This window comes from Neopelma chrysocephalum, unplaced genomic scaffold, assembly GCF_003984885.1.
Source record: "Neopelma chrysocephalum unplaced genomic scaffold, ASM398488v2 Primary Assembly neopelma1_135, whole genome shotgun sequence".
NCBI classification, from domain to species: Eukaryota; Metazoa; Chordata; class Aves; order Passeriformes; family Pipridae; genus Neopelma; species Neopelma chrysocephalum.
This window is the reverse complement of record NW_020897797.1, coordinates 2,272,481-2,299,567: the sequence shown is the minus strand read 5'-3', so window position 1 is coordinate 2,299,567 and position 27,087 is coordinate 2,272,481. Positions and strand designations below refer to the sequence as shown.

At 42.3% G+C, this 27,087-nt stretch overlaps 4 protein-coding genes and 1 long non-coding RNA gene across 8 annotated transcripts in view; 2 read left to right on the top strand and 3 right to left on the bottom strand.

The window, feature by feature from the left end:
• Positions 1 to 4,504, bottom strand: part of SLC1A7 (solute carrier family 1 member 7) — a 47,510-nt gene extending 43,006 nt beyond the window's left edge. For both annotated transcript variants that reach the window (XM_027698965.1, XM_027698964.1), the window contains exons 1-2: positions 4,364 to 4,504; positions 3,217 to 3,296 (exon numbers count right to left, since the gene is read on the bottom strand). In XM_027698965.1, the coding sequence (XP_027554766.1) occupies positions 3,217 to 3,296; positions 4,364 to 4,504 (221 nt within the window). The remainder of the gene's footprint in view (positions 1 to 3,216; positions 3,297 to 4,363) is intronic.
• A 1,563-nt stretch (positions 4,505 to 6,067) lies between these two features.
• CPT2 (carnitine palmitoyltransferase 2) lies at positions 6,068 to 12,411 on the top strand. Its single transcript, XM_027698962.1, has 5 exons — positions 6,068 to 6,220; positions 6,959 to 7,039; positions 7,150 to 7,256; positions 8,475 to 9,779; positions 10,691 to 12,411. Exons 1-5 carry the CDS (start codon positions 6,093 to 6,095, stop codon positions 11,020 to 11,022), a joined length of 1,953 nt encoding a protein of 650 aa, XP_027554763.1. The 5' UTR covers positions 6,068 to 6,092; the 3' UTR covers positions 11,023 to 12,411.
• A 413-nt stretch (positions 12,412 to 12,824) lies between these two features.
• On the bottom strand, positions 12,825 to 18,497 carry CZIB (CXXC motif containing zinc binding protein). 3 transcript variants are annotated; one of them, XM_027698966.1, is made up of 8 exons: positions 18,332 to 18,472; positions 18,169 to 18,252; positions 18,030 to 18,086; positions 17,171 to 17,252; positions 16,666 to 16,697; positions 16,185 to 16,262; positions 14,031 to 14,096; positions 12,825 to 13,230 (listed from the first exon to the last, which is right to left on the bottom strand). In XM_027698966.1, the coding sequence occupies exons 1-8, from the start codon at positions 18,335 to 18,337 to the stop codon at positions 13,153 to 13,155; spliced, it is 483 nt and encodes a 160-aa protein (XP_027554767.1). In that variant the 5' UTR covers positions 18,338 to 18,472; the 3' UTR covers positions 12,825 to 13,152. The 3 variants fall into 3 exon arrangements, with proteins under 3 accessions (XP_027554767.1, XP_027554769.1, XP_027554768.1); XM_027698968.1 differs by having other exon boundaries at positions 12,912 to 13,230; positions 18,179 to 18,252; positions 18,332 to 18,497; XM_027698967.1 differs by lacking the exon at positions 18,169 to 18,252 and having other exon boundaries at positions 12,912 to 13,230; positions 18,332 to 18,470.
• Positions 18,498 to 19,200: 703 nt separating this feature from the next.
• Positions 19,201 to 20,957, bottom strand: MAGOH (mago homolog, exon junction complex subunit). The gene is made up of 5 exons (XM_027698969.1): positions 20,825 to 20,957; positions 20,657 to 20,715; positions 20,454 to 20,564; positions 20,076 to 20,158; positions 19,201 to 19,481 (listed from the first exon to the last, which is right to left on the bottom strand). The coding sequence occupies exons 1-5, from the start codon at positions 20,910 to 20,912 to the stop codon at positions 19,382 to 19,384; spliced, it is 441 nt and encodes a 146-aa protein (XP_027554770.1). The 5' UTR covers positions 20,913 to 20,957; the 3' UTR covers positions 19,201 to 19,381.
• A 47-nt stretch (positions 20,958 to 21,004) lies between these two features.
• On the top strand, positions 21,005 to 26,836 carry LOC113975199. Its single transcript, XR_003536782.1, has 3 exons — positions 21,005 to 21,133; positions 26,382 to 26,471; positions 26,788 to 26,836. It is a non-coding gene; the product is annotated as an uncharacterized LOC113975199 (long non-coding RNA).
• Positions 26,837 to 27,087: the final 251 nt, after the last annotated feature.

Sequence of the window (27,087 nt, the reverse complement as noted above, 5' to 3'; positions counted from 1 at the left end):
ATCCCCGGGATGCGGTCCCTCGGTGTCCCAGCGGAGCCGCCTGGTGGCCGCGGGCGGTGTCGCAGCCCGGGCCTGGGCCCGCGCCGGGAAGTGCAGGAGATGCCGGGAAAGGTTTAACAAACCTGAGCAGCGGGAACTGTCTGCAGACTCGGCCCCGCGGTTTTTTTAACATCTCCGAATTCTCAGGGCAGGATGCACAGGGAGACGCCTCTGCCACACCTGATAAAAACCTGAGATATGTGTTGAAACCTTGGCATGTAAGGAAGAAAATATCCTATTTGCACTGCAGCTGTCAAATGAGGATTGAAGACACCGTCCCAGAGAGAATCAGGGAACTTCAGATCCCCTGCAGCTGATATTTCAGGCTTGTTGAGGACATCTCTCTGTCCAACTGCAGTAGGAGCTCAGGCAGTGCCTAAGTGTGTAACTATGAATTCAGATTTGGCTCCTCTTTCATCTCTCTTAATATTCCCATTCCCAGGTTTAAGAATAGTATCCTATGTGTATACATATAGTAAGCACTGTACATCTGGTAACTACGGGGTCTAAAATTTTGTAACAGCCACTACTGAGTATCCCCAGGGCAGACACAATCTGTTGGACTGTTTGTCTGATTTTTAAATTTCTGTTGCTAACAGAAGTGGCATCCTCTGCTGTGTGGATACTTTTCCTCATCAATGAGAAAAGCAAACTATATACATGAGACACAGAGGATACTGATAGGTATGAGCAGGGCTAGAGCTCAGGCAGAGGATGGGTGCAATAAATATATAGTTATTTCAGAGTCGTTCTATGATGATGTGAAGCTTTTTTATGTAATAAATGTAATTATGTAATTACTAACTGAAATAATATCAACCCCCATCCTTAATGAAGGTCCAGGCCATAACAAAACCGAAAGCTCATGCAGGGCTCAAACTGGCAGGCTAGTGGGTGGTGATTGCTTTTCCAAGATTTTTCTGTCTGTGACAAAAGAAGAAGTAAGACCATGGGTGACAGGAGACATCAGAACAGGTATGGGAGCTGTGGGATAGAGCACTTCCAGGTGCTGGGACAGAGTTGGGTAAAACAAGAAACTGTCCATTGAAGAGACAGTCTCATGTTGTTCAACTGATTTCTTCTGCTTCCAGGAAACTTTTAAAATAAACACCATTCAGAGATAGCTGACTATATAATAATTTCCTCATTCCTAATGGATACAATCTGCAAAGTTCCTGTTTTACTCTCTAACTATCAAGTACAAATTTTCAGGCATTTCTGTAAAAGGCTGGATCTGTGCTAGTGGCCTGTAAGTGCAAGATTTTCTAGTCTATTGTCAATCTTCTGACCCACACAGTTACCACATTTTACTTCTGCTACAACCCTTCAAAATAAACTCTAGACTTGGAGATGGAGTATTTTGCACTCAGTCCTTTTAATCTTCCTTTCTTAGATTAGAAAGCTATTACTTTACAAGTAATTTTTTGATTTGTGCATATAAGGAAAAACTTGCATTAATTTCAACTAGGAGAGCAATATTTAGAGCTCTTTTCATGGTGCTGTACCTCTGGCTTTTGTAAACAATAATAGAGAGTAATTTAAAAGATAATTTAAATGCCTTTGCTCTGGCAGGACAGGCTGAGACTATTCCAGATCCACAAAGAAATGTGGTTTAAATGTGCATGCAGATTGGTAAAAATACAGAGCATGGGTTTACTGATTTTATGAAATGGATGTGTGGAAAATTTAATTGCATCGAGTAGTTTTTACTTGCAAACCCCTGACATTTCAGTTTGAAATAGCAAGTGATAGTTTGTTACACACAGAGATGGACTCATACTGTCGTGCAAGGGGAGTTAATCCATTTGAGGGTCTGCAAAGTTTCTTCTCAGGCTCAGAGGTTCACTCCTGACACATCTGTAGGTAACCTGAGGCATCACAGGTTGTGTCAGAGCAGCTCTCCCCTGCTGTGCTGTTGCTGTTCCTAACATCTCTGAAAAATACAAGAGGATCTAAAGAACTACACATTTTAGGGAAGGGCATGTGAATCTGCTCCAACCCTTTTCTGTCCTCCTTACTCTGTCACTTCCTCCTGTGAGACTCTTGTTTTCATTGGAAAACTCTCCTTCCACCTCTCAAAAAAAATCTCTTTACATGTTTTGTCTTGATGTTGTCTTGCTGCATGGGACAGAACCGGAGTGAGTCTATGGCCACGTGAACAGTTTCGTGCACAGAGCACCATGACTCAGCTTTGCTCTGTGAAAGACCATGAGAAGGCAGATCTAAAGGCAGATAATTTAAAATTAAAATTAATGCTCAGTTTTGTTAATTTGCAGCAACTCTCTTCAATCTGAAGACTACAAATTTATTCTTTCTTAAAGTGGAAGATGAGGTCTTGGTGTATGTATTAGGTTTCAAAAACCGAGGCTTCAAGGAAAGGCACCAAATATTGCAATAATTTTTTCTCAGGTCTGGTAAAGTTAGCTTTGTTACTCTTCTTATATCTTCCCTAAGCACTGGGCACACAAGTTAGCACTGGCCATTCGTAACTGGTGTGTGGTTGGGACTGTAGTCAGTTGGAAGACAGTCAAGCTCAGAGGAGAGAAAAACCTCTCCTAAGTCATGCCCTCCCACTGCAAAGGCAGCTCCCATGCACTGTCCGTCAGAACAGGATCTAGATCATTAGTGCTGCTACCAATAAAGTGGCACCACTAAAGGTTCTGCCTTTAATGTACTGAGAAATCACTTTCACTTCCAGCTGAAGCCAGGCATATATTATTAGACATAAAGTTTTTTCAATATTCATCATATTACAGCACATCTCTCAAAATACTGCAGGACACTATAAATAACTGTGCTTTTTCATCTTATTTGAACAGTGTATTGTTTCAATAATTTAGACTTAAGGTGGTTTTTTTGATAAGGTGTGTTATTTATTCCATATATTTAACTTCTAGTTAGCTTGAAAGAAAAAGTCCTCCCATTACAAGGGAAAAAGAAAACAATAAAAATCCCCACACATTAATTTTAAAGCCAATAATAGCTATACGAGATATTGCAGAAATGATCCTATTGATTAAAAAACATGTTCATGGCTCCACTATAAACACAAATGCACAGCAGTCAGTGATGCCTCTGGCATTGTCACTTAATTCTGTCACAAGTAAAACAGTGGTGATGACAAGTCTCATTTAGGAAAGGTGAAAAGTTATTGGAACTATTGTTGTCCTCACTTACCTTGAGACAACCAGTGGGAGAATCAGCATTTTCAGCATCCTCATCAGTAACTCACCAGGAAACTGGAAGTAACTAATTTCCTAGAAATACATGAAGAGATGCTTATTGTTTTGAGCTAAAGACTGTCTGCCTTCACAAGTGCTGCCAGAGCTGGGGATCAGATAACATGGGTAAAATCTGCAGCTTTGGCATGTAAGGTGGCAAAGATACCAGGCTTCAAAAGATCATTTTAAAATTAATTAGATTACATAATATGTTGCTATTCAATAAACACCCTACATGGTTCATTCCTTTACAAAGGAAGACAGAAATTAAATATGTCATCACTTGAGGACTGTCATTAATAGGTTGCTCTGAATAATCTCTTCATTCTGTATTTTGTGTGTTTTCCTAAGTATGTGTGAAGCTACTGCTTGGACACAAACGATGCTCAGACAGTGGTTTGCCATAGCAGAAAACAGAATTGGTTTAGTTTGGCTGCATGTACTAAATGCCATATTTTTAAACTGAGATTTATATTTTGTGCTCAAACAACACATTCAGCAATGCAGGTTATTGTCTGGTCTGTCTGACTAATGCAGCAGAAATGAGCAACCCCAAGGTCTTGGTTGAAGTGTGCTGGGGGAGAAAGCCCCAAGTGACTTCAGTAACACGGTCTGCTAATGATGGGAAATCTCAAATTTATTAACATGGAACGCCATTGCTGTGATATAAACATGTACACCTCTGTGCATCTGATACTGAAAAATATTCCCAGTGTTTTCTTTAGACATACGTATTCCAAAATAATATAAAATCCAATATATTGCACTACCAGTTTTTCCAGGTCTATATTAGATGCTACATCTCATCTAGCTTAAATGTCCACTATTATTATCCATACTTGCAACATTCTGGTGTGTTTATGCCTCACTTACCAGGTGTCTTAGAGACCAGAACCCTTTGCCGATGTATTGTTTGAGAACGTGTGAAAGGACCCAAAGACCAACTTAGATCAACAAACAGATGAAATTAAACTAATTTAACAAATATATACACACAATTTTTATGTTCCAAAGCCCGTGCTGAAGTTGCACAAGTTCCATATGTCTTTTGTTACATAAGTGTGGTATTTTCTCCGCAGTGTTGCTGCCGTGCCCACTCTTACCTGCTGGGAGAGTCGTCTCGTCCTCAGGAAGAATCCAAGGAGACAGCCGATGGTGACGGACAACACGGAGAGGATGAGCAAACCATTCCTTTTACAAACATCCTTGATCCGAGCGAGGATTGCATCCAAAGCCACCGCCATGCTGTGCTCTGTGCTCTGCGGGGAAGAATCAGCATCCCATGAGGAGAGAATTCCCTCACTCCTCTTGTTCGGGTGGACGGATCTGGCTCTGTATAGATCAGATCAAAGCACTTCCAGTTCTGCTTAGCTGACCTGCAAGGTCACCCCTCTGCCAATAGCCACCAAGCAAGCAGCTGGCGTTATTGTTCCAAATTAATACCAACAATCCTATTATCAACTACATCATTAAGAGCCTGGAAGAAGATTAGGGGGCTCTGGAAAATTAGAACAGAATGCAGTAGTATTTCTAAAACAAGACTAGTTCAAAACAAAGTGACACTCCCGGGAGAAAGATGGTGCCTTCCTCAGTCTCTGAATTTGGGGTCTGGACACCCAAACCTGGAAAGGGAACTCTACGAGTCAGCACTCACACAGGGAACAGGAACATTACTGCAGTAAGGGCAGGGCAGGTAACATTTGGAACGACTATCACAACAGGGCAAGCTAGGTGAAACTGGACTTCATTAATTAAAGCAGGCTGGGGTTTTTCATTATCATGGCCAAAAAAAGGCTGAATGAGCAGCGTAAGAGACACACATTGAACAGGAAACAGCCGCAGACTGAAACATGCAAGGACATCTTCTGGCATTTGGCATTTATTGTCTTGGAAGTGAAATGATTTCACTTTTCTTCCAACCACTATGTTGATTAGAGTAGGGCCAATTTACTTTCAGAGGATTATGAGACTAAGCCACAGGGATTGCTTTCCTTTCCTTTGCTGTGTCCGCATTCAATCCCAACGCTGATTTTTATGCTGGTGAGTATCTGATAAAAATACACTCCTCATCACCATTTGCTGTGCCACGCTTTCTTACGAGAGCATTTCCGGAGCTTCTGGGATATTCTAATATTATTCAGTGTTTTTACAGAAAATACTGGACACAACACAACAAAAGTACAATGTGTGTTTACAATTTTACATTTTATACTGTGATACAGAATTGTCGTTACATGCTCACATGTGAGTAAAAAAGCTCAAGAGGGATTAAACTGCTCTCTTGGAGGCAGGATCCGAATCCTGTATAAAGAGTAGGACATACGGACACACACACACACAAAAAAAAAAAGAGAGGAAAAATAAGTGGAGTCTGTATGTTGAACAAGAGTGCTGTCAAAACAAGAGGATAGCAGGAAACTTTATTAATGCATTAATAGTTTTATTATTTAATATTGTGTTTCTGATTTAACTTCTCAATGCACATTTTATTAACGGCTATGTAAAAGACGGCTGATGGCGAGCCACGCCACTCCAGACATTTTCCAATACCCTGATAACCTTGCTGCCTTGACGGCACGCATCGAACCGACTTTCTTAATGGAATAATAACAGGGAAAAGGATTCGTTTTCCTCCCTCCTTGCCGGGGGCAGCGGCGGGCGCTGCCAGGGATGGTGGGCGGTGCCGAGCGTGGCGGGCGGTGCCGGTGGTGACGGGCGGTGCCGAGGGTGGCGGGCGGTGCCAGGGATGGCGGGCGGTGCCGAAGATGGTGGGCGGTGCCGGCGGGGGCGGGTGGTGCCGAGCGTGGCGGGCGGCGCTGACGCGCTGCTATCATGGCGGCGCGGCAGCTGCTGAGGGCGGCCCCGGGCCGCGGGCGGCGCGGGTACAGCAGCGCGGGCGCTGCCGAGTTCTTGCACCGCAGCATCGTGCCCACCATGCACTACCAGAGGAGCCTGCCCAGGTACGGCGGGTCCCGGGACACCCGCGGGGAGCGCTCCGGGGGCGCGGGGCGGGGGCCGTGCGGGGTGTCCGCGCTGAGGCGGGGGCTGAGGGAATGTCCTCCCTCGGCTCCGAGCTGTGCGCTTCCCGCTCTCCCTGCGGAGGGATGGGTTGGGTTTTTAAAGTGTAAATATGGTTGTAAGCCTGCTACTGAAATATCCCTTTGGGTCGCAAAGGAACCCCGGGAGCGTATCGGGATTGTTTTATAGTAAGGAAAATGTTTTCTTGTTCTGAGAAGAAGTTGGCAAAGATATACCGGATAGGAAATTTGTAAGAAAGTGGATGTCCAGCACCCCGCAGTGAGGGGAAGGGCTGAAGCAGGGCTGTGGCAGCCTTCTGCGGAGCTTCTCCGGGCAGTGGTTCCTGTCACTGTGGTCCCTGGGAGGGGTTACCACCCATCACCGCAGTACCTTTGTAACAAGCCCGTCAAGTTGCTTCTCTGCCTTGTTTCCCAAGGATCGTAGGCTGTGCTGACCCGTGTCTGTCTATTCCCCTACTTCTCTTATTCCACAAGAAACTTATGAGGCATTTGGAGAATCTGTATATATATTATCCATATATATATATAGTATGGTATATATAATGGTATTAGGAAGGATAGGGAAGAAGGGAGGCAAAGAGACACTACTCTGTAAGAAACTCAGGCTTCATTTGTACCCTTGCTCATAAAGCGCATGTGTCTGTGTTCCACTTCCTTCAGATTGCCTGTTCCCAAACTGGAAGATACAATTGTGAGATATCTGAATGCCCAGAAACCGCTTTTAAATGATGACCAATTCAGGTATGGACAAACACATATTGCAGTGTCATGTGCTGTGTCAGAGCCAAGTGATACAGATAAAAAATAGGACTGTGACAGTCCTATTTTGACTGTTTTCTTATTTACTGCAGGAAAACTGAAGAACTCGCTCATGCCTTTGAAAAGGGAGTTGGAAGAGAGCTACATGAGCAACTGGTTGCTCAAGACAATCAGAACAAGCATACTAGTTATATCACAGGTACGTTGGCCTGCTGGGTTTTGGAGGAGTCTGTAGATCATCATGCTTGGTAACATCCCATTATGCTACAAATATAATAGGCCGAAGCTTAAGTAATCCATAAACTTGGAATAACATGTTGTGAACACTGTGGCTGTCTGTTTAGGTTTAGGTTAAAGAGCAGCTTATCTAGTAGCTCCGTTAAGGAAACTAAAGCAATCATTTCCAAATAATTCCATGTTATTTAGTAAGAAAACTAAACTCTAAGGGAGGGAAGGGGTCAGAGAATATAACTAAGTTTGAGAGGCAGAAGTGGTCAGTGCTCTGGACTTAAAAACCCCTAAAACTACAAAACCATAATCTTCTGAAGACACAAAGAAAAGAAGCAACAGAAGAGGAAAATGAGAATAAAGAAAAACACATTGATTATACTCTTTCCACTGACTTCCACGTAGAAGTGTCTGCTTATGGAAGTATTGGATAGATAACAGCAGAGGTGGAAATATTCAAATACCTATGGAAGTGGAAGTTGCCATGTTACCCAGTGAATGCACTTCTGTCCTTGCTCTCTGTTGAGGCCTCCTCTAAGGGTGTTAGCTACCATAAATTCTGTAGAGTACCAGATTATTTTACAAAAACTGCTGTTTGATTTGTTGTATTTAACTTTCCATTCACTTTGAACACCATCTAGGGGTTTAACTAGTGGCTTTATGTTGTTCATCAGTGCTTTTTGTCCGTGAGCTGTGGGGCATCTGTATTACTTTTTGTTTAGTTATTATTCTTCTTTAGGCCTCATAAAAGACCTGTTCTACTTCAAATTGGTTTCTAAAAGTATGTATATTTGCCTCCACCTTAGACTTTCAAGTCCAGGGTTAAAAGGTTGCGTGATGATGACAGATGTGGTTTTCAAACTGTAGATGAATCCTATTACTCACCTGTGAGAAACTGTAATTAAAATTGTAACTTAGGTCCTTGAGCTACCTGTTGCCCTTCTTACAGCCCAGCTAGAAGGTTCAACCTCAGTGACAGAGAGTTGCAGAAATTAATAGTTTAAGAGTAGGTAAAGGGATGTACCACTCCAAATGTGAGGTGTTGGGTGAATTACTGCATATGTTTGTTGTGTTTGTAGGCACTTCAGTGTGTGTTTATTCATGATCACTGTTGGACTACACAAACCTCTGCTCTGACTCAGTGAGCTGTTTTTATGTTCTGACCTATTTCTCAACTCTCAATTTTCAGGTCCCTGGTTTGACATGTACCTAAAAGCACGTGAGCCTGTTGTTTTGAATTTTAATGCATTTATGTCTTTTAATCCTGATCCCAAACCGGAATACAATGATCAGCTCACACGAGCTACGAACATGACTGTTTCTGCCATACGTTTTATGAAGACCTTCAGGGCTGGTTATCTGGAACCAGAGGTTTTTCACCTCAATCCAGAAAAAAGTGACACTGAACTCTTTAAAAAAATTATCCGATTTGTGCCTTCTTCAGTGTCCTGGTTTGGTGCCTACATGGTCAATGCTTACCCCCTGGACATGTCTCAGTACTTCAGGCTTTTCAATTCCACACGGGTGCCTAAGCTCGAGAAAGATGAGCTTTATACAGACGAAAAGGCAAAGCATTTACTAGTACTGAGAAATGGAAATTTTTATGTGTTTGACATTATTGATAGAGATGGAAACATGCTGAAACCCTCAGAGATACAAGCACACTTGAAATACATCCTTAGTGACAACAGTCCAGCCCCAGCCTTCCCTCTTGGCTACCTCTCCAGTGAAAACCGAGACACGTGGGCATCGCTGAGAAAGAACCTACTGGATAATGGCAATGAAGAAGCTCTTCAAAAAGTAGACTCTGCTATGTTTTGTTTAAGTTTAGATGATTTTCCCATTAAAGACTTTGTGCACTTGTCCCACACTATGTTGCATGGGGATGGTGCTAACCGCTGGTATGACAAGTCCTTTAATCTCATCATAACCAAGGATGGCACTGCAGGAATCAATTTTGAACATTCCTGGGGAGATGGTGTGGCTGTGCTCAGGTTCCAGAATGAGGTTTTTAAAGACAGCACCAACTCACCAGCCATCAGCCCCCAGTCCCAACCTGCTTCAGTAGACTCCTCTAAAGCAGTGCAGAAACTTGACTTTAAGCTGAATGATGCCTTAAAAGCAGGGATTACCAAAGCCAAACAGAAATTCGATACCACTGTAGAATCACTGTCTATTAACATGATTCAGTTCCAAGAAGGGGGCAAGGAGCTTCTAAAGCAGAAGAAGGTGAGCCCCGATGCTGTGGCTCAGCTGGCCTTCCAGATGGGTTTCCTTCGCCAGTACAACCAGACTGTTGCTACGTACGAGTCTTGCAGCACTGCAGCTTTCAAACACGGCCGTACAGAAACGATCCGTCCTGCCTCTGTCCACACCAAGAAATGCTCAGAAGCTTTTGTCAAGGAACTGTCCAAACATAGCACAGAAGAGCTGCAGAAGTTGATAGTGGAGTGCTCCAAGTACCACGGCCGCTTGACAAAAGAAGCTGCTATGGGTGAGTAGGAACAGATCATACACTTCTGCTTTTGCATGAAAAGGTCTGTAAATATTTAATTTACAACCAAATAATTTAATTTTGATGGTGGTCTGATGCTAATGTAAACTTGACAAAAACAGTAGCCAAAGGCTGCAGTTTAAAGTGCCTTCTGTAACTCGTTTCTTGATGGAGAGGAATGCCTCTGTGATTTCCTCATCACTGTTAATGTGTTGAGAATTTTTTATAATTTTTTTTTGTCCTCAGGGCAGCTGGGGTATTGGAAGATTTGATAAATACTTAGTGCATGTTGTACTCTGCAGGGCAACCAAGAACTTTGGCTTTAAGTCTGTATCCATGCAGGGGATAAAGGCTGTAACAACTTCCAAATCAAACTGATATTTTTGGCTAGTCTACTCCTGGCATTTTTCAAAATGTTCTTTTTTTTTTTTTTTTAATTGTCCTTCCCAGAAGCATAACTTGGTTTATTATTTCAGTAAAATAGACTGTTGAACATTACCCCATAGAGGCTAAAATTGGCCTCCTTCTGTTGATGCAAGATCCTCTTCCTCTTTAGATTATAAAGTTTTAGGAAAGCTTTTTTTCTGCTTTAAACAACTTGGATGTGTTTGGATAAATAGTTAATCAAAGAATGTGATGTATTATTAAAATTGTCTGTTAGCATTGCACTTCAGTGTACTCTCATAATCCTGGTTGATTCTTGCAGTAAAACAGCCCCTCTTCCCCTGGGATGTGTGCATGAGAAGGGCAGAATGTCTGGCTTCTGAAAAATAATTCCCGCTAATACAAAAATGAACCCCACTTCTACAGACCTCTTTTGTGGCTGAAAAACAATGTGATGTCCAAATAAATGAGTTGACTTCCCACAAAAATGACCCATCTGTCTAATACATGTTATTTGATTTGAACAGGGCAGGGATTTGACCGCCATCTCTTCGGCCTGCGCTATTTGGCCTTATCCAAAGGGCTTGTTCTGCCTGATTTCTATCAAGACCAGGCCTATGCTCGGCTCAACCACAACATCATTTCCACAAGCACGTTGGTCAGCCCAGCTGTGCAGCTGGGAGGGTTTGGCCCCGTGGTGTCTGATGGCTTTGGATTAGGATATCAGGTACATGACGACTGGATAGGTTGTAATGTTTCCTCTTACCCAACTAGGAATGGTGAAGAATTCCTTCGGTGTATATACAAGTCACTAGAAGATATCTTTAATGTTTTAAAGGGCAAGAAGATTGGTACTTAGACATAAAGACATTAGAAGACTTTACAATTGCAGTACAAAATGCAGACTATGTCTAATTGACATACTAATCAGTGTTCAGCATGGCTGAAACTGCCCAGCTTAATTGGCTTCATGTATCTTCACTGAACTTGAATACTGTTAAATTCACTATGAAATTTGTGTCTATTTTAAAGAAATCAATTACAGACCTTGAGTGGATGCTTCAGGAAATACAAGCACTCACGATGTAAAATTAAGTAACACATCCATCTGTTCCAACTGATCCATGTGTTCTTAAAACACATCATCTAAAATAAAAAATTTATGAACTTGGAACTGTGTTCCATGAGTGTTCAGACACTCAAATCAATACTGTGATACTACTCTTAAACTGCTAAGATTTAAAAAAAAAAATACATGCAATAATTTTAAACATGAAAGAGTAGTTCCATTTGCACTTGCAGTAAGCTTTTTAACTGCTCACACTTACTTTTCTCTTTAAACTTGAATTTATATCAGAACTGATGGTGCCTCAACTGCTTGAAGGCTTTCCACTCTTAACTTCCAGAGAAACAAAAAAAAAGAAGTGGGAGGCCTTAAGTGATATGCAATCATCAAATGGATTGTTAAACTGATTGGAAAAGACTGTATTTTAATAAAGCTGTCTACTAATAACCACAAAGTTCTTTTATTGCCATATCTAATTCATACAGCATGGGTAGTCCCTTTATCCATAGCTCATGGTTCTTATAAAAGTTGGAAAGAATACTGCTGAAAGCATTCTGCACTTACATGGTATGTGTAACTTGAACTCCTGCCTTTTAAACCCTCTTGACTTCCACTCTTTTTCTTCTGGAAGGATGAGTCTTTCTCTAGAGCTGAGTAGAACTTGCTTTTGTGATCTGTGTAAAACTGATGCAGCTCCTGTCTTTCGGCACAGCCCCCTGTCCTGGACAACCAAATCTATTAGCAGAACAGAGAAGTCTGAGCACACCTGATGTGACAGATCAGGTTCAGAGGCTCAGAAACCTACTTGCCTTTTCTCTTCCTTTGGATTTCTCAGCTTCCAGGCTCTCCCAGTGTCTTTTTTCTTTATCACAGTGAATGTAAGCAATACCATATCTTGGAAGTATGAACTGCAAGTGCTGGAAGGGGAGAGGCATGCTTTTAATAGGTAAGCCTGAAGGCTTAGGAACTTTTCCTAGTCAGGGCTGTTTGCACCTTGTAATTCGCTGTTCTACTTTTCACCTGAAAAGCCTTATTTTAAAACTCCCTTTAAAACTTAGCATGATTGTTCTTGCTCATTTAAACAAAGAAAGGAAAGGTGATCATTTGGGAAAGATGAAGGAAATGATGTATCAGGAAACAATAATCAGACCAAAAGTCTGAATAAAGTTCACTGAAAAAGTGGGTTGGGTTTTTTTTTCCTTTGTGTGTTTTTTTTGGTGGGTTGGTTTTTTTGTTTGTTTTTAAGCATGAGAACAGCTGGCAAGATTGTGAGTGCATCCACCAAGAAGTACAAAGTCTGTCTTCTAAAATGATGTTTATTTAATGACACACTTGGAAAGATAACTTGATTTTCAGAAGATTGTAACTGTGTAAATGTCAACAGCAGTCAAGCTTGGTAAGTGTTCTCAGTACACTCAGCTCAGTGTCTTTACTTGAAGTGGCAGAAAGCTACTAAAGGTGTAGCTGTTCCCTGGAACAGTTAACACAAACCTTACTAATCCTCATAGCCATTTCTTCATGATAAACTTTAGGGCTGTAAGTTGTCTGAGCAGTCACTGTGTCCAGTAGTTAAGCTACAGTCCACCACAACCATATGTATTTCAAAAAAAAGCATTAAGAAAATGGCACAGTTCAGTCAGGTGTATGTACTATTTTCAGTTTGTACTGAGGCCATCTCCAAGTGCTCTGTGGAAAATATTTTATTAGAGAATGCTGGGGACAGCAAGTACAACTTAGTGATGTTGGTCAAAGGTCAGACTCGGTGATCTTGGAGGTCTTTTCTGACCTTAGTGATTCTATGAACTTAGGTTTCCATTTCTGAAGTGCAGCCATATAAAAAAAGGAACTCCAAGGAAACTTTGTATCTGATGGATACAGCTCCTCCATCAATAAGCATGTCAAGATTTATTAGGGCTGTGAACTTCAGCATTTTACAAATTTGTGGGTAACTTCATAGATCCCAACAGATTCCTTCGTTTTTTCATCATAGTCATTCCAATCCTGTAGGAAATAAGATTTCACAGTGTTAGTCACAGATGACAGAATGCACACAGACTGGAATTCAAACTGAAACCAAATGTTACTCAAAATTTGGGTCTTAGACTTCTGTGGAAAGCACTGTGCAGTCACCAAGTTAAGTTCTGACAGGTGAGAGAAGCAAAAGCACCGACCTGAAATTAAATTACCTTCAGTCTCAGTGTTTTTATTTATATAATGTTGTAGATTTTTTCATATGTAGTCCACAGCCTGTAGTGGACAAGACAGCAGCCATGGCAGGTGAAAGGATTATCTATCATTTACAATACCTTAGTCAGGTGGGTAAGCAGACATGCAGATCCCTGCCAAGTAGGATACCAGGGAACAGATTTGACCTTGAGATTCCTGCTCACAGCCAAGGAAGATTTGCAATGCTGGTGTCATTATCCTGAGCTTTGAAGGACAGTGTCTGTATTACTTTTTAATACCTCTGTGCATAGGAAAATGTGCAGGGATCTTCCTAGAAAAATCAATTCACCACTCTCGTGACCCCAGCCATTTAATATTCCAGGTTCCTGCTCTCTGGAATTCTTGAGTGACTTAAATAAAAGTAGCATTTCTCCCTTTGCCAGCTGCTAAGTTATCAAATACCTACTTCTAAAATGACACTTAGTAATGCTGGTTGTTCATAGTTGATGCAGTTCCTCTCTCCAGCTATGACCTTCCTGTGGCTACAGGAAAGAGCAGGGTGTGTATTTTGGACTAGTGACTTGGGGAAAGCAAGCTAAATAATTAGATTTACTAATGGAACTAAGACAACATACCTTTTCCAACAGGTTTATGTCATTGAAAGGTGTGCCAGATTCTGCACCTTCAGCAACAAACCCTGCCTGCAAACACATTTGCAGAAAGTTTTTAAAAATAAGTTGTACCAAGAAAATAATAAATATGATCATTGAAACATATTTAAAGAAAGTAACTCAACACAAAATTTCATTGTATATTTAAAAATCCCAGCCACTTCTGTAGCATACAGGAAGGTTCCTTACATTGCCATTTCTAATTACAGAATTTTATTAACAAGTGGCTAAAAATCCATGTTTCTTCCTGGTTTTCTGCAAGGGATCTACACTTGCATTTTTGATAGAGAAATCCCACTAATGCCAGTCAGACATTTAGCTGTGTAAGAATGTGCAAAGTAAGCCACTTGATTTTAAAATATTTCTGGATCTGAAGGAAGGTTAAGCACTTGGGAGTTAAATAAACCACAGAGTGGGTCAGATCTAACACAAGGAGAGTGATCTGCAGGGCACAGTGGCCCTTCTAGAACTGTTGGAAGCCCATCTCAAGGGAACTGCTGGGATGGAGAGGAAGATCAGCAGCATGGGACAAAACTGCAGAGCTGCAGTACAGAACAAACACTAGAAAAATAGAAGCAGCCCTGCTTTTGCCACCTGGAGCCACTCACCAGCCCTCCAAGGAACAAGGAGCCACGTGTCTGGAATTACACGCTTCTGTACTAGGTCTAAAAGGAGGGTGTATATCCGGAGAATCAAAGGATACTTTCTCTGCTTTCTTTTTTTAGATAACTACAATTTAAATAAGACATGCAAGCATTAAGCCACTTTAAATTGACTTCAGGTGTGTTTGTATTAGGTCTACCAAGAATAGAGAGAAAATACTGTAATACTATGGCCATGGTGCTAATCAAAAGCCAGATGTAAGGCTGTGGAGAAGCCAGGCTGGCTTGGATCATGTCAAATATAAAGCAGTTTACAGAATTGTTTGGAACTGCAGAAGTCATACAGGCATCAGAAAATTCTCATTTACTGATTTAGGCATCAGAAAATTCACTCAAATACCTCTTCAGGAATTCAAGTATACTCTCCAGTCAAGTGCAGAGACCAAATTTAGATTAAATTAAAAGCTTTAATGAAGCTTTTTTTTTCCAGATAAAAATAAAATTGACAGTTAGGATGCAGAGCTATAAACATCTCCTATATTTTGTAGTCTTCCCATAGATTTTTCTTGAGGTGCGAGTTCCTAGGTCTGGCTGCATAGCTTTCAAACAGGGATAAACTAATAACCACTGTTCTTCAGAAAGATGGGCTTCACTTAAATAAACAGATAAAGACCTCCTGCAGCACTCTGCAGTGGGGATTCTATTTATATCAAATTCGTTGTAGGATTGGCTTCTTTGGGCTGTTTCTTAGCCCAGCATCACAGTCTGAGGGAAGGATAAGACAGGTTTATATCTGTCAGTCTATTTACACCTAATCCGACTGGAATAATACGTTAAATATAGTAGGGAGTTAACAGGCATGACCGTGCACAAGCAGATGAGTCACTGCAGACTGGTGTGGCCCTGAAGAAATCCTTTAACTCTGAACCTTGAGGTGTGCTTTGCAACAGCCTTTAAGTGTGCCGGTGATCTTCAGCCTTTGCTCAAGTTTCACATGGAGAACTGCCAGTATTCACTCCCTGTGGCTTTAGTGATGTCAAATCCCAAAGAAAATTGGTTTGTTTTTTAGAGGAATTGTGTTCATCACCTGAACTGCATGTGCTCTCTGTAACACAGCAAGGAGCACAGTGGTGCTCTGTCCAACACTGCAGTCTCACAATTCCCCTTGGGAAAGACTCTTCTGCGATAACCTGAGCAATGAAGACCTCTCAGGTGAGTTCAGGTGAGCAGTGCTGAGTCACCTGTAAGGCAGGTGGAGTAAGACTCCAAGGTGTGCCTAGTGTTAGATTTTCCTGGCACCAAGAATACCAGAGTTGTGTTATCTGTTAGTGTTTCTGGGTTTGTTTGGAGTCAAATGAAATAGAAAAAAAGTGGATGGGAATCCCATGGGGAGAATGGGAATTTGGGGAGGTCTAGGATGTTCCAGAACCATTTCAAACAGTGTGTATTTTATCACTCTAGAGTCTACAAGAAGCGTTTTTAAAAACTGAGAAACAAATCACAAGTAAGAACTCACCTGTGGTTGAAAGTCAACCGGTTCCAGACCTCGACATTCAAACTCCACTATTGTCTTGAATTTCTCACTGTCTTCAGCCTGTAATTGAGCCAGAATTCCATTAGTTTCCCTCTAATAGAGACAGTGACAAGCATTAGTTTAGGAATGGATTGCTTTAAAGGCAGTACTGTCATCTCTGATGTCCCAAGTGACAGCAAAATCCTAGGGCTCATTTAATAGGTGGTCATTAACTAGAATTTCTTAGTCTGCTAATACAGGCCTAACCACCTCTAATTTGAGTGATACAGTTCTGTGTTGGCTTATGAAATGTGTCAGTTTATTCTACACTTGAGACTCTGTGCAGGAGTCTACAAGAGACAATTTCTGTCAGGGAACAATACCAGCTTCTTTTGTGTTCTTGAAAGAGGATGATAAAGCAAAAACTCGAAATAGTATTAATGCTTATTTATCTCTCGTTATATAGAAGAGGAAACCAACTTACATTGTAAGGCTTGATTGTCTGACTTAAAATATCTAAAACAAAGAAAAAGTGTAAAAGTGAGTTGCATTATGTCTTCAGTTTTACTCAGCACAAACCAAGCACCAGGTTCTTTCAAAGAAATTTCCTTATACAAAATAAAAGAAACAAAGGCACCAAGCATTTCCTCCAGCTGGCCTTCAGAAGGTAGAGTTCACTTTTTCTCCCTTCTCCTGAGGAGTTTACACTGCATCATTTTGTTACCTTATCAATGCAAAAAAAATTTGCATGCTTTGTAAAATGACATTACAGATGAGTTTTGTTCATGCAGAAACCTGGACTCACCAGGCCTTGCTGTCTCCTTCATGAGCGTGATGTCGAGTGTGTACCTGTTGTGAACTCGAGCACTGGTGTGCAAGGGAAGAATTCCCTGGTGAATGCTCTTTACAAGCAAAAATGGGGACTAAAAAAAAAACTTGGGAGACAAAGTGACAAGTGGATGGTGCCTGTTAAACATGTAAGCACGTACCGATGGAGTTCTCCCTGGAGCACAGCTTGCACTTCTGCACCATCGTGGCGCTGCCTCGGCCGCCCTTCAGGGGAGCACTGTCCTAAAAACCACGACAGCAGAGACATTTGTGACTGCACTTCAGCTGAGCCACTGGAAGCCTCTGCAAAGGTAAAGCAGTTTTTACAACAGTCTTTCACTTCTTAAAAATACTGCCACAAGAAGGCTTTTTTTTGTACAAGAGATTAGTAATTCAAGAAGCTGCGATTATCAAAGAATAATTCTGTTCTAGACTTAGAACAGGGAATAGTGGATAGTTATGTCTTGGTCTACAGAGGCATGTTCTATTAATTCCTCAAAATACATTCTTGCCACTCAGTATTGTGCAAGAAAAAAGGATCATCATTCTGAAGAACGGAACCTTCTCTTATCCCTTATCTTTTATCCTGCTTTTTCAGTTTCTAAGTGCTAATTTAGCATGCTTAACTCACCTTGAATTACCTAAATTTCTCCAGAAATATTCCATCAGCATCAGAGAAATATTTACAGGCACAACCTTATTCTGATATCACCTCAAAATTTGTTCTCAAATTTTATTTTTACAGAAAGTTGTTTTTTTAGAGCAGATGTAAATACTTGCTCACCAACAGTCACCATTCCAATGGCATATTTCAATTAACAGTATCCAAATTTTTTTTAGTATGGAATATGACAGCGTTTTCTAATTGCATATAGCTACTGAAAAGCTATGAAACGCATATAGCAATTGAAAAACTCGTCTGAAGTGCAAGTTGTCCCATTCCTGATGCTAATACGTGTGTAAGAGGCAGGTTCGTGTTCCCATTTTTGTTCTGAGGCAGGTTACCAGAGGGACACGAACCATCAGCCGCAGGTACTGCCACTTCTCAGAGACTTCGCCGCAGTTCGCACATTTCAGCTGGAAAACAGAAGTCAGAGAGCTGAGAGCTGTCACTAACGCGGGATGTGTGACACCCCCGGCGGCCCCGGCCCCGCCGCACCTTGAGGTACCATCGGAAGTCCTCGCCCTCGGCCCGCAGCCGGGTGATGTTCTCCAGCGTGGCGCGGAGCTGCAGCCCGATCCTCTGCAAGGCAAGGGGGGGCGGGAGCGGCGTCAGCCCGGATCGCATCGGCCTGGCCCGGCCCGGCCGCGGTCCCACCTACCCCCATGGCCGCGCGGGTCTCCGGCCGCTCCTCCGTGGAATTTTAGTGGAATTCTCTTTTCCCTCTGCCCCGCCGAGGCCGTGCCCTCAGCCAAGATGGCGGCCGCGCCCGGCGCTCCCTGCCGGGCTGAAGCCGACGCGAAGCCCCGCTTGCCCTCAGCCAAGATGGCCCCCGTCACCGCCCCGGCGGGGCGGGGAGGGCGGGCGGTGCCTGTGGTGAGGGGCGGGAAAGCGGGAGGGACTGGCACTGGCAGTGGGGGTTCGCACCTTTAAAAAGCCATTTAACCACAATTGTTTTTTAATCGCAGTGGCTACTGACTTAGCCAATATAGATGTGCCAGAGAAAGCAAGGGCACAGTTTGGCAGCGCTGCTGTGGGGAACAACCTCTGAGCCCACGGGGAGCCTCAGACCCCTCAAAGTCTTTTAATTAATGCTGCACAACAGATCTGCTAGACTAGAACCTAAGTAAATACATTCTACATTGCTTTTCAAGCTTCTCCGAAGCTGGACGGGAGCGTCAGTGAAGATCCTGGGTGGCTCCTGGGGGCCTGTTGTCCACCTGTGCTCTGGGGGCAAACAGGTGAGCTCAGGACATGAGGAAGATGATGCGTGTCTGCTACCACCAGGTTTCATGTGCAGAGTCAGCTGGTTTGCACTTTTGGGCTGGCCAACAGAATAGCCAGCTTAGGATAGTAAAAGAGGTTTATCCTGACAGCTGGTTGAAGTTTCGTTTCAGAAAGCTAGGCTTAATTCCATTTTCTACTGCTGTGTAGACAGAGAAATATAGGATGTGTATGATACAAGTGATGTCACATACCCTGAGTGTATCATGCTAAAAGAAGCGTTAGGAAGTCAGTCTCTCACAACTCAAAAATTAAAAAGAAATCTCATCCTTTTAATAAAGACATTCACTGACAGTTTTTAACAACAACAAAAAAAATCTGAAATACATAAAAGCTCCAGGCCAGAAACCCTGACAAGCTGGAACAGCATCCTCCCCCCCACCCATTCCCCCATACAGAATGTAATACAAACTTCAATTTGTCTGATTTAAATTGGCTTAATCTTGAAGTGCAGTCCAATAAGACTGAAGACGAGACACTTAAGGTCCTGGACCAGGTAGTAGAATACTCTCAAACCTTCTGGATCTCTGCAGTGCACAACAGAAGGAAAGAAAACAAAAGAAGTTTAAGATTGATGCTCTTTTAGAAGAGTTTATAGAACTAACCTATTAAAAAAACCCCAACGCCTGTAAGGAGACTTTTTGGAGGTCACTTTAGACATGAACAGGTTTTTTTTTCATTCTACATTGACTGATAAAACATTTTGCACTCCAGGTTTGCATATTTTAAGTCTTGACAAGATGTGCTTTTTTTTTCATGAAAGCCAAGTAGCAACAGCACTTAGGATTAAAAAAACCAACCAAACATGACAGCCAATCTTTTCAGCTTTGGTGAAATACAGAACTCTCGGTTCTCCCAAAGACATTGATGCAGACAGGTGAATGGCAGGTCAGTTTGGCCTATGAACACATCTGACAGGGTTCCTATAGCAAGGTATTTGAAAATACGTGTAATGCCACAGTGTAAAGGCAGCTGGTACATTACACTGCAACACAGAGCAGTGTCCCCAGGAACTGATTTGTACCTTGAAACAATGTAAAGTACAGGTACCCAGTGATCAGCAAGTTTAATATAGATTGTTAAATAAAAACAACACCAACTTAAAAAAGCAGGGTACATACTTGGACTGATTTACATCAATGAGTGAACCGATTTTTGACGTAGTAAAGGAGATGTGCTCGTCACCGATTACTATCTCAAGCTCCTGAAAAATAAAAGGTTATGGGAACTCTACTGCTTTGTGGTACAAGTTACAGAAATACTTAAGTACTGTGATAACTTACTTTTTTTTTACAAATTTCTATTACAGAGACATTGAGTGCAGCAGGTCTGTGAATCATATTAACTCTCACAGCTAAGCTGCCATTGAGTCACTACTCAGGTTTTAAGGTAGTATTGTTTCCCTTTCGGCTGGAATCAACACAGCCTTGAGGGAAAAGTTCTGTTATGCTTCCAAGGAGCTACCCACGGAAATTAAAGCACCGATTAGATGCACCCACCTGCCGGCCCACCCTGTCCGGAGGTGGCCACAGAGCATCATCTTCCTTCGTGATTTCACTGTCGTCGATGATTCTCTTCAGTTCCTCCATCACGCTCTTGTGCACGTAAGCCTGGACACAACATCCCAACATGGAACTACAACCCCTGCACACACCATTCCAGCAGGGAAACCGACCCCCGCGCCGCCGCCCCCCTCACTTACCTCCTTGCGGATCATCACATCGTTCTTGTAGTTGCTGTTGTTGGCATAGCGCAGCTTCCCTGCGGGGAGAGGCCGCGCGTTAAAACCCGCCGGGGCGGCCCGGCCCCGAGCCCTCGGGGAGCGCAGAGCCGTCCCTCCCGGTGCCCCCCGGCCCCTGCCCGCTCTCACCGTCGGGGCGGAACTCGAACTCGAGGAACTCATGCCCGAACTTCCCCTTGTGCCCCACGTAGTACCGCAGGTAGAAGTCGCTCGCCATGTTCCCGCCGCCGGCCCGGCATGCACCTCGGCGGGGCGCGCCGCTTGCGTCACGGCGGGGCTCGGAGGCGCGCGCGCGCGCCCCCTGGCGGGCGGCGGGGCCGTGAGGGGCGGGAGCGGCCCCGCCCCCTCAGTCCAAATCCAGCCGGGACAGAGCCCAAATCCAGCCGGGAAGCAGCCAGGCGCCACCGCCCGACCCCACAGCGGCACGGAACGGTGCAGGTGAGGGGTCGCCGCACCCCCGCCGGCCCCAGGGGAGGCTCGGACTCTCGCCGCGGGGGGCTCCCTGAGGGGCGCCCAGCCCTAGGCGGCTGGGGCAGAGCTGTTCTGTCGTTGTGGTATTTGCGGTGTTTGACAGAAAAATGCCGCAGCGGTGGTGGCCATGGCCTGTGTGCCATCGCTGGGACGGGACTGGACACATCCACACTGGGATTGACCTGTTGCAGGGCTCGGTCAGTGAAGGACAAGGTGCATCATCCTCTGCTCTAAAACCTGTGGCCTTTTCTAGGCAAAAAAATGAAAATTATTCACTTGCTGCTAATAAGGGCTTCCTTATAATATTTATACATAGTAATGAAAGACACGACGTGCAGCTCTCCCTTTGTTATGAGCCCAGATGTTGGCATTCAGTGTCACTGCAAGAATTCGATACCCAGGTTGTTATATTACAATCCTTCCATCCTATGTAAAATAAAGCTAAAATGTGTATTTATAGAGAGATTTTCTTCAGAGACAGAGCAATCACTGGGTGTATATGCCTTTAATCAGAATAAAAATAACTACAATGCCCACATTTCTGTCTCCTGAGGCAGCTTGGTGCCTCACTGGGACTGGTTTGTTGAGGTCCCTCATCGCCGGTGGCCTGAAGTTTGAGGACTGGGGGTAACACCTGTCCCTTTGCTCTTTGGAACTGCTGAAGGGAGATAACCAGAGACAGGCCCTTCTGTATGATATTCCCTTCTGAAAGAAAAATTCTGACATAGGGTATCTCTTATGCTGATCAGCAGATGGGACACTTTTCATTGAGGACACAGAATGGGGGAAGGCATTTTGTATTGTGGTAGAACTGGAAATGGGTTTTACACTGGTGATTTTTCATTTAGGTGGTTTATGCTGCTTATTGTGTGAACTTGGTTGTTCAGTCTAAAGGTAATACCAAGTACTGTCTGCGTTGTCTTCAGGTTCAGGGATTTTTTTGGGTTTTTTTTGTGAGAGAATGACTCTACTGTAATTGTCTAAATTGTTTATAAGCCTATTCAGGAATATCAGTACTTAATGTATTTTTGTTTAAATTACTGTGTTGGAAGGAAGAGCAAACCTGCATTTTAATTCCTCCTGGAGATGTCAACTCTCTTTAACTTCTGTATACTAATATATTTTATGATAAATGCATATTATGGGTGAGATAAGAATGCTTTTTGCTGTGTGTATATTAGGGTTTTTTGTGTTCTTAAATGTCATGTTTGATGGTGATACAATGGATGGAGTGTTGCTGGCAGGGGTGTTTGGGTTATCTTGACACACTCACAATCAAAAACATACTACACTTGAGTGCATTGGCTTAAGGATGTGTTTGTGAAAGAGGAATGTGTACATTGTGGTTCCTTTCATTCCGCCTAAAAGCATGTGCAAAGAATGATTTTTCTGTCTCTGAAGAAAATGTCTCTATTAATACACATTTTTAGCATTATTTTACACTGTAATGTAACAGTGTGCATATGGAATCTTGAACTGATGCTGGTTTTAAGGGGATTGGGTTGGGGGTATTTTTGTTGCTTTTTTAAGAAGAGCAAAATCTCCATGATTTTCACTTCTGACCCATGGGGAACAGGTATCTCTGGGACTTGGAGAAATGGGAGAAATTGGATAAACGTGCTCTGAATATTTCTATTTGTTTGGGGTTTTTTCTCATGTCAGTAAAAGAGCAGGTAGCTCAAATAAATCAACCTACTTTGGATCCCTAATTTAACTTAGTTTTAACATTCTAAGATTTATGATTGTTTGTTGAAATAGTTGCATTCCTGCTATTTTTTTTCTCCTCACTAGAGACGTTGGGCACTTTGGAGAACTGGGTGACAGAAATTATTTCACAGATTCCAAATAATTCAGGTTGTTTTCTGATATTTTTCCATGTCTGTAACTGGTGAGACCATGTTCTAAACATACACAATTTTATGCAATTCTTTCCCATTGTATCTACAGAGGCTTTAATTCTTATTGACTCCCTTATCAAAGAAACTACTTTCACTGACTAAGTAATCTTTGAAAGTTAATAAATCCATAAAATGTTTCTTCAAAATGTGTTCAATAGCATTTGATATTCTCATGGTGTGGACCTTGACTTTGCACATAGATCCTTGTTATGCCTGTGTTACTTCTTTAGCTGCTGGGAAGAGAATCGTATTCTAGATTTGAAGAATGTTAATTCCTGTGCCTCTTCATTGTGTGAAAGATAATTAGTATCAAAATACAGCTGAGTCAGCAGCCTGTTGTGTCTGCTGGAGACAAACTGACAGTGTGTCTCTGTGTTAACACTGAGCTGTGCATTGTAAAACACTGTTTAGAAAAAACAGCCTGATTTGTATCTTAAAATTGTGATATAGATAAGTTTTATCTACTTGGTTAAAAGTACAGGTCTGTAAAGGACCACTGACAGTTCTGGTGCCAAGTGAAATGACTTTGTTGCTCTCTGAGGTGAGGTTTTCCCTGCAGTGCTGGGCTGCTGGGGCTGGTTAGTGACTGAAAGACGTTCATTGCTCACAAGACAAAACTCCCTGGTGGTGGCTGAGCAAACAAAAGTGGGGTGTATTGACATGTGTATTAGAAGAAAAAATCCTGAGCCTCACATAGACTCAGATGTGTAAAGGAGTGCCTGAAAAGGAGAAAGATTAATGGAAGGTAATAGAAAACAAGCCTGGAAGGGTCTGTCACAGTTGCCAGGTTCATCCCCCTGCCCTCAGACAAGAGCAGCTCTCTCATGTGAATCTTTTTGTGTATTTTAATGAAGCTTTTTGGGTTTGATTGATTTTGATTCTCTGCTTTTTCTGTAGATGGTTTTTGTGCCAAATGCAGGTTTATAATGTAATTGGCTTTCTCATTTGGAAAGTCAGCCCCCATGTGAATCTGTTGGGTTTGGCAGGGCTGGAAGTTGGGGTGCAGAGCAGTGTATGAGAACTGCTGGCCTGGAAGAGTAACTGGCCCAGTACAGATGAATCCCCCTCTTTATAGTTTATTTCCACAAATAATTTAAGAAAAATATATATTATTTAAATAGTTGTGTTTTTTCATTATAAAACTGTGGCTTCAACTTACACAATAGTATTTGCAAAAGTGCTTTAATTCTCACTTCAGAATTTTACAGAGGTAGTTCCAAGGGCTGTCATGGGGAAGCTTGTCCCCAGTGGTTGCTTCTGAGAAAGAATCTGCACATTTTGACTGGAATTAGCCTTTGTGAATTGTCCTCTAAGTAGTTCCCAAAAATGTTGGTATTACATAAGAGAGAGGTATTTTATATCACTGCAGGTTTCAGGCTCTTTGTTCAGTCATTGGCCAAGTGCTGCATTCTGGTCATGTATTTCTGTGAAAGCTGATTTTGTTTAAACAAAACTACCAGCCTCTGTTTGAAGGTTCCCCAGGTGGCAGGGAGCAAACACAGGTATTTATTTAACCTTCAGCCCATGACCTTCCTTCGGGGGTGGGTTATGTCCACAAAAGGGCTGTATGTTTGTGGACATATCCAAAGGAGTGTTGAACATTTTACCTCCTTGGTTGGAATGCCCGAGTCCTGAGCCATGGCACTTCAAAGGGCATCCTTCAGACAGATGATACTTCAGACAAGGGTTGCAAAGAAACTTCTCTTTGCTCCCATGTGGCCTTGCTTTAGCTGCAATAAACACTGTGCTGATTTTTTTCTTTTATTTGAAATGTTTTTTACAGGGCCTTTTGGCACACCAGAATTTCACAAACTTTACAGAGTTGAGAGACCAGGGGCAGTGCATATAGAACAGAAACTTTTAGATTTTACCTCATGTTCTCTGCTACACTTTGACAAGAAGCTGAATTGAATTTTATCTATTTCTACCGTTTCTACCTGCATTTCTGCATATGTTTTAATTGGTTTTGCAGTTCATTTTTGCTCCTACTTGTCGTTGCTTCTAAACAACTTGTTCTTCCAACGTATTTGATTCCAATTTTTGGTTCTTTGCTTTTCCCTTATTCTATAAAGAAGGAAATCGATGTAATAGGTGAGGAAATCCAAACATGAGGCTTCATTAGCAAAAAGATTAACAACTCTGGCATGTTTGCCTTGTCACAGAAAGCTTCCAGGCCTTACTTGTTCCCTGCACAGATCAGACTCTCCAGTCTTTACAGCTATTTGAAAATCTTTGTCAAGAAAAATACAGTGCTCTCCTTTTACATAGATAATTGTACCTCTGAGCAGCCTTTGATCTGGTGGGTGCAGAAGTCCCATCCATTTCCTGTGCAATCCTTGTTTGGAGGACCTTGGTACAATTTTCATGGACCCCTAACTAGAAGCAGGCAAACACCCAACTTTCCAGAGAGCCTTTGCAGATAGATTTGGTGTGCAGGTGATGTGCTGAATTCATTCAGGGTTGCCATGGCAACCCTTTTCTTCCTTATCCAGAAGAAGATTGCTGTATCAGTAAAGGTACCTTTTCACAGGACCCTGGGGCTTTTGTTCAGGGGTCTCAGAGCTCTTGGGAGCAATAGATGGGCAGGCCCTGGATTGGCAGTGTCACAGATCCTCCTTGGTCACTAATGCTCTTTGTTCTTCAGCTCTGAAGATACCAGCATTTTTTCTCTCCACCTTCTCTATGGTTTTTGGCTAAAGATTGTCCCTACATGGAGACATATAATCTCAGATTCTCGGTTTTGAGCACTATTATTTCACAGCCAGGAGGTACAATTCTCAGTCCTGATGTTCTCCTGTCCTTCTTCTCTGATCTCAAAGATTTCTTGGTCAACTTTTTCAAAATTCTGTTTTGCTGAGCACAACTGCTCTCCTGCCCCCAGGAGCCATCAGATTAGTTTTGTTCCATGTTCATCTCACTGGCAGTTTTTCAATGATAAAAAAGAGAAAACAGGAGGATGGAATCCCAAACGAAGATGAAAATGATGATAGTGCCTGTGATACACTAATCCCCTTCCAGAAGCCAGGAGTTATTTCTCATAATAAAGTGATTTGTCTGTCTCAGAAAATGATTCTTGATTTCCAGTCAGTCAGGATTCCTGTGACTGTGAGTCTGTCCCGTTAAACCACAGGATGGTGCATGAGCAGCCCCTTACTGACAGTGTTTAACAGAGCAGCCTCGGGAATTAATGTGTATGTTTTTATACATTTCCACGTATGCAAATGCATGTGTTTTTTGTACATCAAATAAAATATCTTGCTCACAGATGGATCTTGGGATTAGAAGGATTGGAAATAATGACTTGTTTCTATTTTCAGTGAATAAACCTATTTTGCAGTTATCCCAGTCAGCAACATCCACCTGTTGAATATTACTTGGATACTGACCCCACAAGAGAAAAATTACAGGTAAAATTATGTTTAGACTAACATGACATTATGTAATTGTCATTCATTTACATTATATTTTTATTTTATACTGTTTATAGAACAGTTAATGTAGAGAATCCAATAAATTACTAAGAACTCATCTCGTGGTAATATCACAGAGAGCAGTAATTTCAGGAAATGCATTTTATGCCTCTGATTCTTTGAGAATATCATACAAAATTGTATCAGTGTTAGGTATAAAATCTCAGTGTTGATGTAATAGTGTTCCATTAGCACAGATCACTTTTAATAGTCTTCATTGTGCAGATCAAGAACTGATACCTGTGTGTTGTAGGATCCTGTGGAGATACAGGGCTGGTTTGGATACCCAGTCCTATTCCAGCCTAAATATCCACTCCTATTCCAGCACCAGCCTGTGTGGTCTTTGCCCCATGTCTTTGGGTCATGTTACAGATGTCTGGTGGTACCTACAGAAGCTCCTGTGTTGGGGTTAGGAAGGATCTGCACTGTTTTCCCCTCTGTGGTGGCACAAACCTCTGATTTAGGAAGAACAAAAGAGCTTAAAATGCTTTGCCCAGTCACTTTGCATCCTGCACTGGAATAAGAAAGGTCAGGCAATAACTTTTGTTCAAAA